The 14,853-nt window shown below is 40.9% G+C and overlaps 1 protein-coding gene across 6 annotated transcripts in view; it reads right to left on the bottom strand.

Moving 5' to 3' along the window:
• Positions 1-7,462: 7,462 nt before the first annotated feature.
• Positions 7,463-14,853, bottom strand: part of RELCH (RAB11 binding and LisH domain, coiled-coil and HEAT repeat containing) — a gene marked incomplete at both ends in the record, with an annotated part of 86,570 nt that continues 79,179 nt past the window's right edge. For 5 of the 6 annotated variants that reach the window (XM_084252905.1, XM_084252906.1, XM_084252907.1 and 2 more), the window contains 2 exons: positions 7,463-7,583; positions 10,464-10,534. In XM_084252905.1, the coding sequence (XP_084109031.1) occupies positions 7,463-7,583; positions 10,464-10,534 (192 nt within the window). The remainder of the gene's footprint in view (positions 7,584-10,463; positions 10,535-14,853) is intronic. The other variant, XM_084252910.1, reaches the window with a different exon arrangement.

Here is a 14,853-nt window from a genome sequence, read left to right as displayed (position 1 = left end):
GGCGCGGTGGGGCGGGCTGGGCGCCGCGCTCTGCGGCCGGGGCCGTGCGGCTGCCTGGCCTTGGGGGTCAGCTCGCCCGCCGCGCGCCCCGCCCCGCCCCGCCCCGGCCCGCCCCGCGGCACCTGTCCCCGCCCCGCCAGCCCCTCCTGCCCACGCTGCGCCCCCTTGCGGCCGGGCCCGCCTGCGCCGCCCCGGGGTACCCGAGCGCGGGGCGCCGCGGGGCCGCCCCCTCGAGCGTGCTGAGCGGCGAGACCCCCGGGTGACGGCCTCGGGGCTCCCCGCGCCCAGGACCTCGGGCTGCCCGCCGCCCGCGGGCCCTGCAGACCATCTCCGCGCGGGCCGAGCCGGGGTCTTCCAGGCCGCGGACGCGCGCGGGGCTGCACCCCGGATCCGGGCCAGCGTCGCGGGAGGGGAGGCGGCCGCCGGGCTCCCCGCCTGCAGCAGGCGCGCTCGGCGCTCCCGAGGGTGCGTGCGCCCGCCCCGGGACTCGGAGGCGCGTCTTCCCGGGAGGCTCCTGGACCCCAGCGAAGGGATCGCCCCGGCCCTCGGCCCCACGAGCCCTCCCGGGCGGGCGCTGGTCTCCCGCAGCTCCCGGCTCGCAGCCTCGTCCCGGCCTCGTCCCGGGCCTCCTCTCGCGGGCTGCCGGCCCCCACGTGCCGCCGCCCGTCGCCCCTTCACCCCTTCACCCCCTCACCGTGCCAGCCTCGCCAGGCCCGTCCCTTCTCAGATGCAGCTGGCGAGCCTGCCGTCTGGACGCAGCACCCTGTTCTGGGCGTTGCTCCCACACGATGGGGCGCGTGTCTCCCCTCGTGTCCGAGGTCGCTGCTGGTACACACGCGCGCCCAGGCCTTGGTGCAGGGGTTCATTGGCTGTGCCTGTCCCCCCTCAACGCAGCAGTGTTCCGAATTCCAGAACTATCTGCTTGCCTTATTTTTGACTCAGCACATGGTGGATCTTAGTGACGATTCCATGCGCCCTTGGAAAAAGTACGTATCTGCTGGTGCAGGAAAAGTGTTTTATTGGGCCTCCCCGGTGGCGCAGCGGTTGAGCGCTGGGTTGCGAAGCTGCCCGCGGCCTCTGCGGCGCCGGCTCGATCCCCAGCTGCTCCCCGGCCACAGGAGGAGGGTCCCACATGGCGCGCAAACCTCTCCTGCCGCCCGCTGCTCCCCTCAGCAGTGTCCTTCGGTCCTTCTGCCTGCTCTGCTCCCCGCTCTGGCTCTGGTGAATTCTCTCACCCTCCCGCGCTTCTGACTGTACCCAGTGCTTGTATAAACAAACAAACAAATAAATAAATAAAACATGCCTCTATAAAAAAAAAAAGTGTTTTATAAATGCCAGTGGAGTCACATTGGTCGAGCTACCCTATGGATTTTCTGTCCATTTGTTCGAACAGACAATGGACATTTCCAACAATAACTAGGATTGACTTTTCCTTTAAATTCTCTCAGGTTTTTTGTGTTGTTGTTTTAATGTTTTCGAAGCTCTGATTGGAGCTGTACACATTTAGGACTATTACGACTTTTTGATGAATGAATCCTTTTATCATTATTACATGTTCCCCTTCAACAGTGGTCAGATTTTGGATTCTGAAGTCTGCTCTGATAGTAATTATATAGCCACTCCAACCCTTCTTATGAATGGCATTTACACGATATATGTTACTGTATTACTTTAATGTATCTGTGTCTGTGTAAAGTGAACAGCGTATAACTGGGTCTTGCTTTTCCATTCTGTCCAGCTAGATAATATATTTTGATTGGAGTGTTTAGACTATTCACGTCTAAATATGATAGATGCAGTAAGATTCAAATCTACCATTTTGCTATGTTTTGTATTTTTTTTTTAAGATTTATTTATTTATGCATACAAGAACTGGGGTACAGGCTGGAGGTGTGGGGGAGGGGTGAGAGGATTCACCAGAGACAGAGTGGGGAACAGAACAGGCAGATCTACTGAAATCCACTGCTGAGGGGAGCAGCGGGTGAGACAGGAGAGGTCTGCTGGGTCATGTGGGTAACTCTCTGGCTGGGGATCGAACTTGGCTGCAGTGGTTGCCAATAGCTTCATAGGTTGCATCTTAACCCCTTGTGCCACCAGGAGGCTGTTTTGTATTTTTTTTTTTTTTTCATCTTTGTTCCTTTTTCCCTACCTTGTTTTAGATTACCTGAATCCTTTTTAGGGTTCCATTTTCTCTCACTGTTAGCTTGTTTTTCTGTACCTTCTTTAACATTTTGAACTCTGGGTTTACAATATGGATCTATAACTCATTGTCTACCTGTCAGACCCAGAGCAGGCTTCTACCCTGGCTTTTTTTTTTTTAAAGATTTATTTATTTACTTATTTATATAAGCACTGGGTACAGTCAGAAGCGCGGGAGGGTGAGAGAATCCACCAGAGCCAGAGCGGGGAGCAGAGCAGGCAGAAGGACCGAAGTACACTGCTGAGGGGAGCAGCGGGCGGCAGGAGAGGTCTGCGCGCCATGCGGGACCCTCCTTCGGTGGCCGGGGAGCAGCCGGGGATCGAACTGGTGCAGCAGAGGCCGCGGGCAGCTTCGCAACCCAGCACTCAACCACTACGCCACCAGGGAGGCCCTTCTACCCTGGCTTCTAACGCTTGCTGTCTGCTCTGGAGTATGAGTCCCGTCTCATAAGCACTAGTATTTTAGGATCAGGCGAGTGTTGGAAGGAAGGAGAAACACTTGTTTACACTGGATGTTTCCAAATTGCCCACACTGGGGAAAACTGGGTCTTGCCCTTTTATTCTGCTCTGCTTGATAATGTATTGTGATTGGAAAGGGAATCCTAAAAAGCATTCGAGTGATCTAAAAGGAGATAGGGAAAGAGGAACAAAGAAAAAATACAAAACAAATAGCAAAATGATAGATTTAAACCTTTCTGCATCTATCGCATTTAGATGTGAGTGGTCTTTTTGCATTTCAAGGACAGTTAAAGACTGTCACGATGATGAAGTGAGCATAGGAAGGGTCACAAGTACAGATGGAAGAATATTCAGTATCTGGCCGAGGATTGTCTTCACTGTAGAGACTGACTTTCTGGGAAAGGCAGGGGTGTAGATGCTGCACTAGATTGATTTCACAGAAAGGAACTGACTTGGAGGAGAGGGTACTTTCACTGTGGCACTTTGTGTAAAATACCAACGCTTGTCCTGGCACATCTCCAACATCACCCCCTTCTTTTCTCAAAAAGGATTAACTTAAAACTTCTGCTTGGAAAGCCCCAGAGGTGAGGGTGTTGGTTTGGAAGCACTTTGAACAATAGAATGCTCCTGTTAACACATTCGATCTACTAAAAAAGGATGCTTAGAAGTTTTTTTAAAACGTATTTATGTGTACAAAACTATCACTCAATATCAAAACTTATACGCATTATCTTATAAAAATACCTTACAAACATTAATGTAGAATACCACTTAACATCTTTTACTTTTTCCTACATAAATAGAAATATGAGAAACCACTTTTTTCTACATAAATAGCAACATTAGGAGAAGTCATCTCAAATATCGTTTTTGTCCACTAACGGTAGGATGCCCTGTGGTAGTGACAGTAGCGGCTCATGGTTTACAGAAACTAATATAAATGTGACTTAAGCTAAATCCCTCATATCTGTAAGCACCCATACAATCAAATTTTGCTTATATGTAATAGATGCAAACAAATTTTTAAACAAGAGATGCTTTCACATTTATGAAAATGAAATGTTTCCAATTCTCAAAAAGTACTCGGCAAACAGTGACTTCTTAGACTGGGGAAAAACAAGGCACATGATACAAATACAGGAATCAGGTTTATTTGAAAACTCTTTTATATGGATAGTGTGAGCCTCACCCTGGAAATCCCCACTCCTTCCCACTTCTGCATGAACTCTAGTTTTCAGAACCAAAAAGGTAGCATTAAAACGTGGCTGTCACCTTTGTTTCTAGTGGATGGTTTGTCGTATTCTATTAAATATTAACAATCTTCACTTGGGCACCAAGACACCAAATGCATATATGTCAGCAAAGGAAGAACTTAATCAGTGCATGTAATTTTTTTTAATGGGGTGATCTCAAGTGAGTATTACTGGGCACAGAGTTAAAGAGAGCAGATAAAGTTAAGTAAATAGAAAACTTCACAAATCTTACTGGAAAAGCTTACTGATAGAACAGCTATTTTTATTACCCTGACATTTGGCTCTTCCTCACTACTCTTCCATGAAACATTTTAAGTGAAAAGAAACCGTTGCTAAGTCAGTGTTTACCAGAGGTAAGTCAAGTGCAATACACCCAACAATAAAACAAAAGCATTTAACTGTACATGGGGCCACTGACTGTTGCTTACTCTGGCAGACAAGAATTCCTTTAGTTCTGCAGATCTGGTGTTCAAAATGAATGGATTTCTAAAGCGTGTGAGTAGAACTCATCGTTATCACATACCTTTGGGATATTTTGTTAGAGAAAACAGTTTCAAGTGGAAACAGGTATCTAATTTGCATTTCCTTTCAACAGAGAAAATGGCTGCATGTCCTGCACACAACCACAGGGACGAGGTTATCCTCTCTGTGGAGGGCAGTTTTTTTTTTTTAAGATTTATTTATTTATGCATTCAAGAACTGGGGTACAGGCCAGAGGTGTCTGGGGTGAGAGGATTCACCCGAGACAAAGTGGAGAACAGAACAGGCAGATCTACTGAAATACACAGCTGAGGGGAGCAGTGAGCAAGACAGGAGAGGTCTGCTGCGCCATGTGGGTCAGCTCCCTGGCTGGGGATCGAACTCATGCTGTAGTGGCTGTGGGTAGCTTCATAGTACTGTGTCTTAACCCCTTGTACCACCAGGGAGGCCCTCAAAACATTCTTAAAAAGCAGAAGTATAGTCATAGTATACTGGATTCAGTCCTCCTACTACAACTGATCAAAGGCCTCCCTTCCTACCTCCTAGCCACAGCGTACAAGGCCCTATCTGATATGGCTAGCCCACTCTCCAATTTCCTCTTCTGATAATCTCATTCAGTTTACCCTAGCACAACGGTTTCTTTCCAGTTCCTTGAATATGTCACTGCTTCTCAGCTCACAGCCCATGTCCACACTGTGCTTTTCTCTTCCTCCTATATTTCGCATGGTCAAAGTCTGTTCTTCCTACTTTCTAGGTAAATTGTTGGAAATTCATTTGAAATCTAGTGAATATTTTACTAGCTGTTGCCTTTCAAAAATCATTAGCATTTAGATAAATTAATAAAAATTATCACAATCAAAATACATCATAGTTATTTACCTGGTAACAAAACATACTTATTCTACTCTAGTTCAAAGCAAATGAATTTAACATTTTTCTTAAAATCATGTCTGAAATGTGTTAAATTTAGAATAACACATTTTTAGAGAATAACACATTTATTTAATAACACATTATTATTTATTTTGTTATTTTAGAGAATAACACATTTCTGTTTTTTAGAGGAAGTAAACTAAAATAGGCAATTTATAGATTATATTCCTAAAATAAGATAGCAGTACATTTTTTTAGGTTTATTATTTTAATTAATTTATGCATATAAGAACTGAGGTGTAGGCCAGAGGTGTGTGTAGGGGGTGTGTGTGTGAGAGAAAGGATTCACTAGAGACTGAATGGGGAGCAGAACAGGCAGATCTACTAAAATACACTGCTGAGGGGAGCAGCGGGTGAGACAGGAGAGGTCTGCTGTGCCATGTGGTCAGCTTGCTGCCTGGGGATTGAACTCATGCCAGAGTGGCTGGTGATAGCTGGATAGCACAGACTTTAATCCCTGTGCCACCAGGGAGGCCCAGTAGTACATTTTAATGAATATATGCTTTCTCATTTTCTTTTATTTGTATATAGGATACATTGTTTGCAAATGAAAATAAATATGCAAAACCAAAACAAGTATGGAAAAACATTTTATTTATAATAGATCAACATATTTGACATGAAAGGTAGCCACTTTCAATTTCTCAAGGATGCCTAAAATCCAACAGTTTCCAGAAAGACTAGTTAATTAATTATTTCACTGTAGGGAAAAGAAATAATTTCTGAATGGACTTTTAAATGGCTTTGCTCATGGCAACTTACTTTATAAGCTTGAATGTGTGGTGAGCTAGCTTTCCAGGATGTGAACGTAATCCAACTATGTTCCAAGTATATTAAACCAGTTTATACAACAAACATGAGAATCATTTAAGAGTATCAACTGTGCTCAAACAAGAATTCTCTTTATCTAAAATATTCATTTTTTAAAAAGGCCTCACATTAACCCCTCAAACCAATCACCCCCTTCTATGTCTATGACCTCTGTCTTCCTACTTCAAGTTGCGTTACCCTAAAGACGACTGTCAAATTCCACTGGACCTTTACACTGACTTAAGACTATGTAATATATATCAAACACAGGAACAGTCACTGACTTTAAGCGACAAGATGATAAACTAACCAATAATTCAGCCGATGTCATTTTTAGTTTAGAGGGGGAAAAAGCAGCCCCTAAATGTTCTTAACTTTTTGGTAATTCTCTATAACATACAGAATGAAAAGGTAATCTCTGAAATCAAAATCATTAGAAAATACCTTAAATAAAATATTTGATGTAAATAAGAGTTAAATTTCAGATTCAAACCATATTTTATTCTGTATTTCAATTTGGGGAAAAAATTCAGAATTATTAGCTCTTCTTACACTTATTTTTGAGTATTTTAATCGACTCCAGGCAAGTTTGTTACTTCACTCCCCATGCTTATGTGCTATCTTTCCTCAGGTAAATCCATTATATACATGTAAGTGCCGGGGAGATTTAAATAGCACTTAAAGAATACTCATGACAGCTCTGAAATGTCAAAAGTTTCATTATTATCTACTTACTGTAGGGTTTGTAATTCAAATTCATCACAGCATTATCAATACTGTGTGAATGGAATGCACGCAGTTCCTACAGACACAAACTGAAGTCCAAAAGGCACAGAGTAATGCTGGTGGCTCTTTCTAGTCAGTTAAGAAACAATAAAAAGTCTGCATTATTCGTCATAATTTAAATACTTAAGTAATCTCCACTTTTATTACTTTATAACAATGACTTCAAATTTACATTATTTTAAGTACCATTGTAATAGCGTAGTGTATAATACAGGTATTTGCTGATATCCCATCCAAAAATTAAAAAAAACACAACTCTTCACTATATATATATGTATATATATATATAAAATTATCCTGAAAGACAAGAACATAAAGAGAGTACAGACTATCAACTCATTTTCTTATCACCACAGTTAAAACTCCAAAATAAACAGATATACAGCAATAATCAAAAGCAGTGCAAATATCTTTGGAGGTTAGGAGAAAATTATAATGCAAAAACATACAACAAAGAAATAAAAAAGGTAAGTACTTCAAGTACACGGAACCGGTCTGCTTGAGGTCCATCTTAGTGTTTGTTGGGGGCGTCTGTCCTGCTTTTACTTCTTTCTCTGAAACACATTGGCCAACATGGCACCTGATGTTGTCAACTGGCCCATTTTGTTCAAAAACTTGGTCTTTGTATCTTCACTCACTAAGCTTGCAGCAATTGACATTGAGCTAGGAAAGAAATTTTGGAATTCATGTAAAGCAATTGAAATATCCGTTTTTCCTCTTGTTAGTAGTGTCATGCTAATAAATACATTCTGAACAGGTACCACAAAAGGTAAACTAATATTTATGGGCAATTTTTAGGTACCACACTAAGTGAGGGGTTTTCATGGCTGTGGTTTATGTTAGGGAGAACAGTATAGTGGATTGATGAGGAGCAACCTTGGAACAAGGCTGAATCCTGAGTCATTTACCGGCTGTCTGACCTTGAGCAATTTTTTTTAATGTCTGCTTTCTCATCTGTAAAGTGGAGATAATGTTATTGCTCTATCTCATAGGGCCAGTGAGGGTTATACAGGTATAAGGGGCTTGTTAGCAGTGCAGGGTATGTAGCAAACTGTAAGTGTTAGGAGTTGCTCTCCTTATCAGCATCACTTCATCTATGAAGTTCTTGTCTTAATCTGTGCTGATAACAACCCCCACGACATTCATATTCTTTTACTTTGGGAGGGGGCAAGTTCTCAATTGCCAGTTGCATAAGTTTTAATCAACACTTTCACATTCTTCTTTGATTTCACTTTTCACTTTCTTCTTTGATTTTTTTGACCAACTTCCTGTGTAGAGAGTAAACAGAATCTAAATGACCACAAAATACTGCTTTTTCTCGACCTGCTGAACAGGGTGCTGACCAAGCACTTTATTCCTCTAGGGATCCAACAACTGTGCTGTTAAGATTCAAAAACCCAGCTTATTGACCTTGTGGCTTTGGCTGAGATGCTTTGGATTACTCTGCGTTTCCTCATCTGTAAAATGCAGATTTTAATCACCATTGCCAAATATCCCGGGGACTAAATAATAGAAAATGTTTGAGGGCAATGAGTGGCCAGGCGCAGGTGTGCAACAGGTGTCTGCTGAATCCATGCGTATGTTTGAGGCCACCAGGCACTTCTGCTTCCGAGTAGCCTTGAATGGTGTGCAGCGCGCATTATTCAGGCCCACACCCGACCACAGGCATCTAACTTGTTCCTCTGCCAGGGCAGCAGCCTGGTCTCTTCCTTCCTGTGTTTGACTACTCCTCTCCTGATGTGTTTTCCTCTTCCAAAAAGTAACCCTTCACAAGTTTCAGGATTTGGTTTTCAGTTCTTCAACTACAAAACATACTCTCAAAGTTTCATATATTGCCCCCAGAAGGATGGCTCTAAAATATTTCTTGAATCACACCTTTTTCCTGAAGGCCATATATTACTATTGTTTGCTAGATAAAGCCAATGGTCTCAAGATTTTTCTCACACTCTTTAACTTTAGAAATAACTCCCCACTTTAGAGAATGGCACATATTAAAAAAACTAGCAACAACAAATGTTGGCGAGGGTGTGGAGAAAAAGGAACTCTTCTGCACTGTCGGTGGGAGTGCAAACTGGTCCAACCACTATGGAGACTGTGTGGAGATTTCTGGACCTACTAAACATAGAGCGTCCATATGATCCAGCAATTCCACTCCTAGGTATTTACCCAAAGGACACAGAAACATCAATTCCAAAGAGCACCTGCACCCCTATGTTTATAGCAGCTCTATTTACAATAGCTAAGCTTTGGAAACAGCCCAAATGCCCAAAAATAGATGACTGGATCAAGAAGATGTGGTACATATACACAATGGAATATTACTCAGCATTCAAAAAAGATAAACACATGCCATTTGCAGCAACATGGATGGAGCTGGAAGGGATCATGCTCAGCGAAATAAGCCAGAAAGAAAAAGAAAAATACCGGATGGTCTCACTCATAGCAGGAATCTAGAAAACTTAAATAAGGGACCAGGAAAATGAATAACTATAAGAAAGTGAAAATCAAAATCAACAAAAAACTATGAACCAGAGACACTTTTTGGGGGGTGGGTGGCGGGAGGGGAGGGATTGGGGTCAGAATGGGGGGTTTGCAATTGTATGGGGAATATAAAAATAAAATTTATAAAAAAAACTTTTCACATTTTAAACAAATGAGATCCCAAATACTCTTAACATTCATGGGCAAATTATTGCTTTGGTGTTTATTTCATGGATTTTGTGTTCAGAATAGAAATCTATCAAAGTGTTTTATTCTTTTACCTTTCGGTGGCTAAACTGCAGAAGCATTCCTACAGCCCTCGTGAAAGCAAGGGTTCTGGTACATAGTAAGAAGCAAAAGGCAGTGTTCATGTGTGTATTGGGGGGTAGGGGTGTGGAGGAGTTGGGGTGTGGATATGTTTACCTAACTTGATTGGATGAAACATTTATTCCTGGTAGTAAGCTTTATAAAGGAAACACTTTTGAGCTTTTATGCCTAACATTTCACTTAAGATTAACTGCTTAGGGTTACTTCAGCAAGAGTTAAGAGCACACAGTAAATTATTTCTTTTCCTGAATGCCCAGCTTTACTCTTGGACATCTATGTTTGCATTTTCATGTCCCGAGTATTTGAATTCTAATTAGCTTGGTTAGAAGCATGTGATTAGAACAGTCAGAACATTTATAATCCTTTATGAAGCGAACGAAGTTATGTCTTACAACTCCTGCCACAAATTTCTAAGAAATGATTTTAGTCAATGATTCCAAAATCCAACTACATATTAGAATCATTTTGGAAGCTTTTAAACATACAGATCCCAAAGCTGAATCAGCAGGTGGAAAGGAGAGGTCACAGCATAGGGTAGAGAGCTGAAATTTAAATTCCCCAGGTAATTTTGAGACATATGGTTTATAGATGAGCATTTGAGAGCCCCTGATATAAAGAATTTTCTTGTCTTCTAGATAAATGACTACAAAATAAAATACCATGCCCATTGACAGAAAATTCAGATAGAGAAATTAGGGTTAACATGAAATCTCACAAAAAGAATTAATGTCTTACCCTTGAGGCTCTTGGACAGTCTTGTTCTCTACTTTTTGTTCACATTCTTTTATCATGGAACTTAAAATAACCTGGTTAAAAAAAATAGGCTTTAGTGAAATATAGTTTACATAGTGCAATGCTATGTTATAATCGAAAATTTTAAACTTTCCTCTTCTCCCTTAGTTTCCCCCACCATCTAATTTTAAAATTTTTATGTATATATTATGTATTAATTATTATATATAATAATATAATAATTTAAAAGTTTATATACTTATTATATATGTTAAAAATTTACATTTATATATATATATATGACATGTACAAATACATGGGAACAGACATTTTCCCAGAAAAAGCTTGTTCTGTTCCATGTACCTTTGCTTTCTCCTGGTTGCAAAGAGTAAGATGCTGTAATTTAAAGTCTACTATAAAGACCAGGTATAGGTCTGTGGCTGCTAATATACAACTGGGATAAAATGGCGTGTCTGAGAGCTAACAGCACTCCTGCAAGGAAACAGTGTGGTGGAAAGGGTGGAGGGTCTAGGTTGTTGCTCCAAATGCTAGCAACAGAATGGCCTTCCTGAATATTTGCTGGCCCATGGTGTGGGCATGGAGGTCACTAAACAACAGATACCTAATATTACCTACATGTGTAGGAAACTTATTTAGACAGAGGATACAGTTAACAAAAACAGACAAACATTCTCTCCTGGTGGAAAGCTTATGTTCCAGTACGGAATAAACACTAAAAATAGAAAAATACATAATAAACTTGAAGGTATTAGGGCTTGGAAAGAGCAAGACAAGGGGTACTAGAAGGCCAAGGTAAAAACTGCTACAGTTTATATGGCGGTGTTCAGAGCACTGTTCATAGGGAAGATGACATTTTAGCAAAACCTGACGAGATGGAAGAAGATGTGATTAGACACTGGGAGCAGTCTGAGCTGAGCAAAGGCTCCAAGATGGGAGCATGTCTAAGCAAGGAGGACAGAGTGGTGGGTGCAGAGTGAGCAAGGGAGAGGGTAGATGAAGCCCAAGATGTAAGGGAGGAGGGGCTAGGTCCTGCAGCACCTTGCAGATGATGATGAAGAGTTGGGCCTTATAATCACAAAATGGGACTTCTGTCATATGCATGTTGGTTTAGCAGACCAGTCCTTAGAATCTATGATATCCTGCTCACACACCTAATATTTACTAGATACTTCTGTTTGGCTTTTTTTTTTTTTTTTTTTGCTTTTGTTGTTTTGGGGCAAGTTCTTTTTGTATTTTATCTTCTGTTCCCCCATTGTCTAACTCTGTTTCCGCTAGTATCCTCTTTCTTGCAGGTATATTTTCTTCTCGGTCTTTGATGTTAGAGGCTTTTCTCAAGTGGCTGGTGATCTTGGGATATCCATTAAAGACTGGGACACTAAAATGCTGATTAAAATCTCTTCATGCATGAGTAACTTCACTTTAAGGTTAACCTGGTACAAACCTAACTTTTTGTCCATTTACCTCACCTCCCCTGTGGGTATAGTACAGATGGCCAAAAATCCTGCAGCTAAAAAGGGAAAAGGTGATGAAATTTCTAATCACTAAGTGCTTTTACTTATAGTCCCTCTTTTTTGCTATAGCACCTCATTCCTATCTTAGCTATGCCTGATATCCCCAGTCTAGAAAATAAAGCTCTAATCTTCCATCAAGGTTGGGAAGGGAATCTGGGAGTCTGACCATTCCAAAGACTTTTAACTTTCAAAGACTCCTATTTCAGCCCCACCCTACGTCAAAGAAGGCTAGCTTCTTGTTTATTGTATCCTACCAATTTATCCTTTATCTAGGATACAAACACCCTCAGCAAGATATTAGCAAACCAAATTAACGCTACATATAAAAGGAGTTACACACCACAACCAAGTGGGAGTTATTGCAGAAATACAAAGGTTGGTTTAACATGCAAAATGTCACTAATGTAGATCATTGCACAAGAGGAAAAGAAAAAACAAACAAAAAGTAACAATACCAATCATCTCAATAGAAGCTGAAAAAGCATTTGATGATATCCAACATCCTTTCAAGATAAAAATACTTAACCAGTGAGCAATAAAAAGGATCCTTTTGGGCGCAGGAGGGGTATGAACAAAGAGGGAAGGAAGCACAGTGGACTATGGTGGGGGGGGTGTCTATGGGTGATTTGGTGGTGGGTGCACTATGGTGGCAATATCTGATGGGGGTAATCAAATATTACCTCAATTAAAAATAATTAATTAATTTGAAGGAAACTTCTTCAATTTGAAAAAGGGCATTTACAAAATGAAACGAATACTAAATCTAAAAGGAGAAAATATAACTTCTAATTATAACTTTAACAGATCTTCCAATACCTGATAGAACAAGCAGATCACCAAAAATTAATACAAATATTAAACATAAATGATAAATGCAAATGAAATATAGCAAATGCAGGGGATATGGCTAAAGGGATACTTAAGAGTCTAAATTCATCTATCAGAAAAGAAGAAAAGTTTAATATAAATAATCTAAGCTTCCTATTTAAGAAGTTAGACAATATTTAACAAAAATCAAACCTAAAGCAACCAGAAATAAAGATGAAGATGAAAATCAATGAATCAGAAAACAAACAGATGAAAATCAACACAGTTAAATATTCAGTCCTGGAAAAGATTTTAATAAAATTAGTAAATCCCTATCAAAATACATAAGTTCAAAATAAAGTTATATTATTTCTATACACCACAAAGAAGGGGTTAAAAAATAAATAACCCTAAAAAAGAGATAGCAGTATAACACTAGAGATATAAGGTATCACATTATCAAAAGACATTAGAAAAGATCTAAATAAATGTAAGACATAGCATGCTTTGGATAGGAAGAATCTAAGTCATGATAATGTTTCTCCAAATAAATTTACAGGACCAATTCCATTTTAATTAGCATATGAATGAACTCTTTCTTGGGACTTGATAAGACAATACTAAATATTTTATTTTATTATTTATTTATTTATTTATACAAGCACTGGGTACAGTCAGAAGCGCGGGAGGGTGAGAGAATCCACCAGAGCCAGAGCGGGGAGCAGAGCAGGCAGAAGGACCGAAGTACACTGCTGAGGGGGGCAGCGGGCGGCAGGAGAGGTCTGCGCACCATGTGGGACCCTCCTCCGGTGGCCGGGGAGCAGCCGGGGATCGAACCAGCACTGCAGAGGCTGCGGGCAGCTTTGAAACCCAGCACTCAACCGCTGCGCCACCGGGGAGGCCCAACAATACTAAATATTACATGAAAAAGCTAAGGGACAAGAATAGTCCTAAAAAAAACCTGGCAGTGTGCTGGACTTGGCCATACTAGATTTCAGGACTTTTTAACGAGGCAACCGTCATGAAGACAGAGTATCATTGTTACAGTAACTGACCAAGAGACACGTAGAGAAGAATATTCCCCAGTAACAGACACCTACATACATGGAGACTCCATATATGACAGAGCTGGTACAGCCATCAGTACAGACAACATGAACTGTTCAATAAACAATAACAGGACAACTGGTTATCCATTAGGAAAAAATTAAACTGTGGCACTCCCTCATATCATGCATAAAATCAGTTCTAGAAGGGTCAAGAACTTTATTTTGAAAATACAACCTTGAACATTTTAAAGTATAAGAGATTTTTTGGGAAATGATCAATCTATTTGGCTGCCAAAAAATTAAGAACGAGTACTCAGAGATGCCAAAGATATGAAAAGTCTTACGCCATATTGGAAAAAGATATTCATAAAATACAAAATTGACAAAATATTAGTATTCCAAATATATAACAAACTTCGAAGAGGTAAGAAAAGAATCCAAATGAGAGGCAAAAAACCTATACAGTGTTTGATTGAAGAACACAACTAGTCAATAACAAAGGATGCTCAAGTTTGTTAAGTCAGGAAAATGCAAATGACAAACTATAATGAGATATCATTTATATTCACCAAATTAAAAAGTCTAAGAATACCAATGCTGACAAAGACATGGATGAACAGGGCCAGAGCTGTCAGGTCTGAAGTGTGTTCTCAGTGTGGTGCTGTCATCACCAGGGCTGTGGAGACAGCAGTCCACAGGGTTATGGCGAGGGTTGTGCCAGCGATGGGTCAACAGTGTGGAAGTTCTGAGAGTGAGTGGAGACCCTCAGAAGGAAAAAGATAGAGGGGAGGGATAAAAAGAGCTATTGTTTGTTTTGTTACATTTAAGATGAAAGAGTCAAACACAATGATAGGTCAAAGAAAAGCTGGTAGAAAAACAAGTTGACCATATAAAATGGGAAATAAATGGTAAATAGGATTTTGGAGGAACAGGAAGACCAACAGAATGAGTTGTGAGAAAGTGGAGAAGAAAGCAGGAACTTTGTTTCTAAGAAAGTTGATGGTC

Source organism: Talpa europaea, assembly GCF_964194135.1.
Source record: "Talpa europaea genome assembly, chromosome: 13".
NCBI classification, from domain to species: domain Eukaryota; kingdom Metazoa; phylum Chordata; class Mammalia; order Eulipotyphla; family Talpidae; genus Talpa; species Talpa europaea.
Note: the sequence above shows the minus strand (reverse complement) of the source record. Positions and strands in the feature narration are given on the sequence as shown.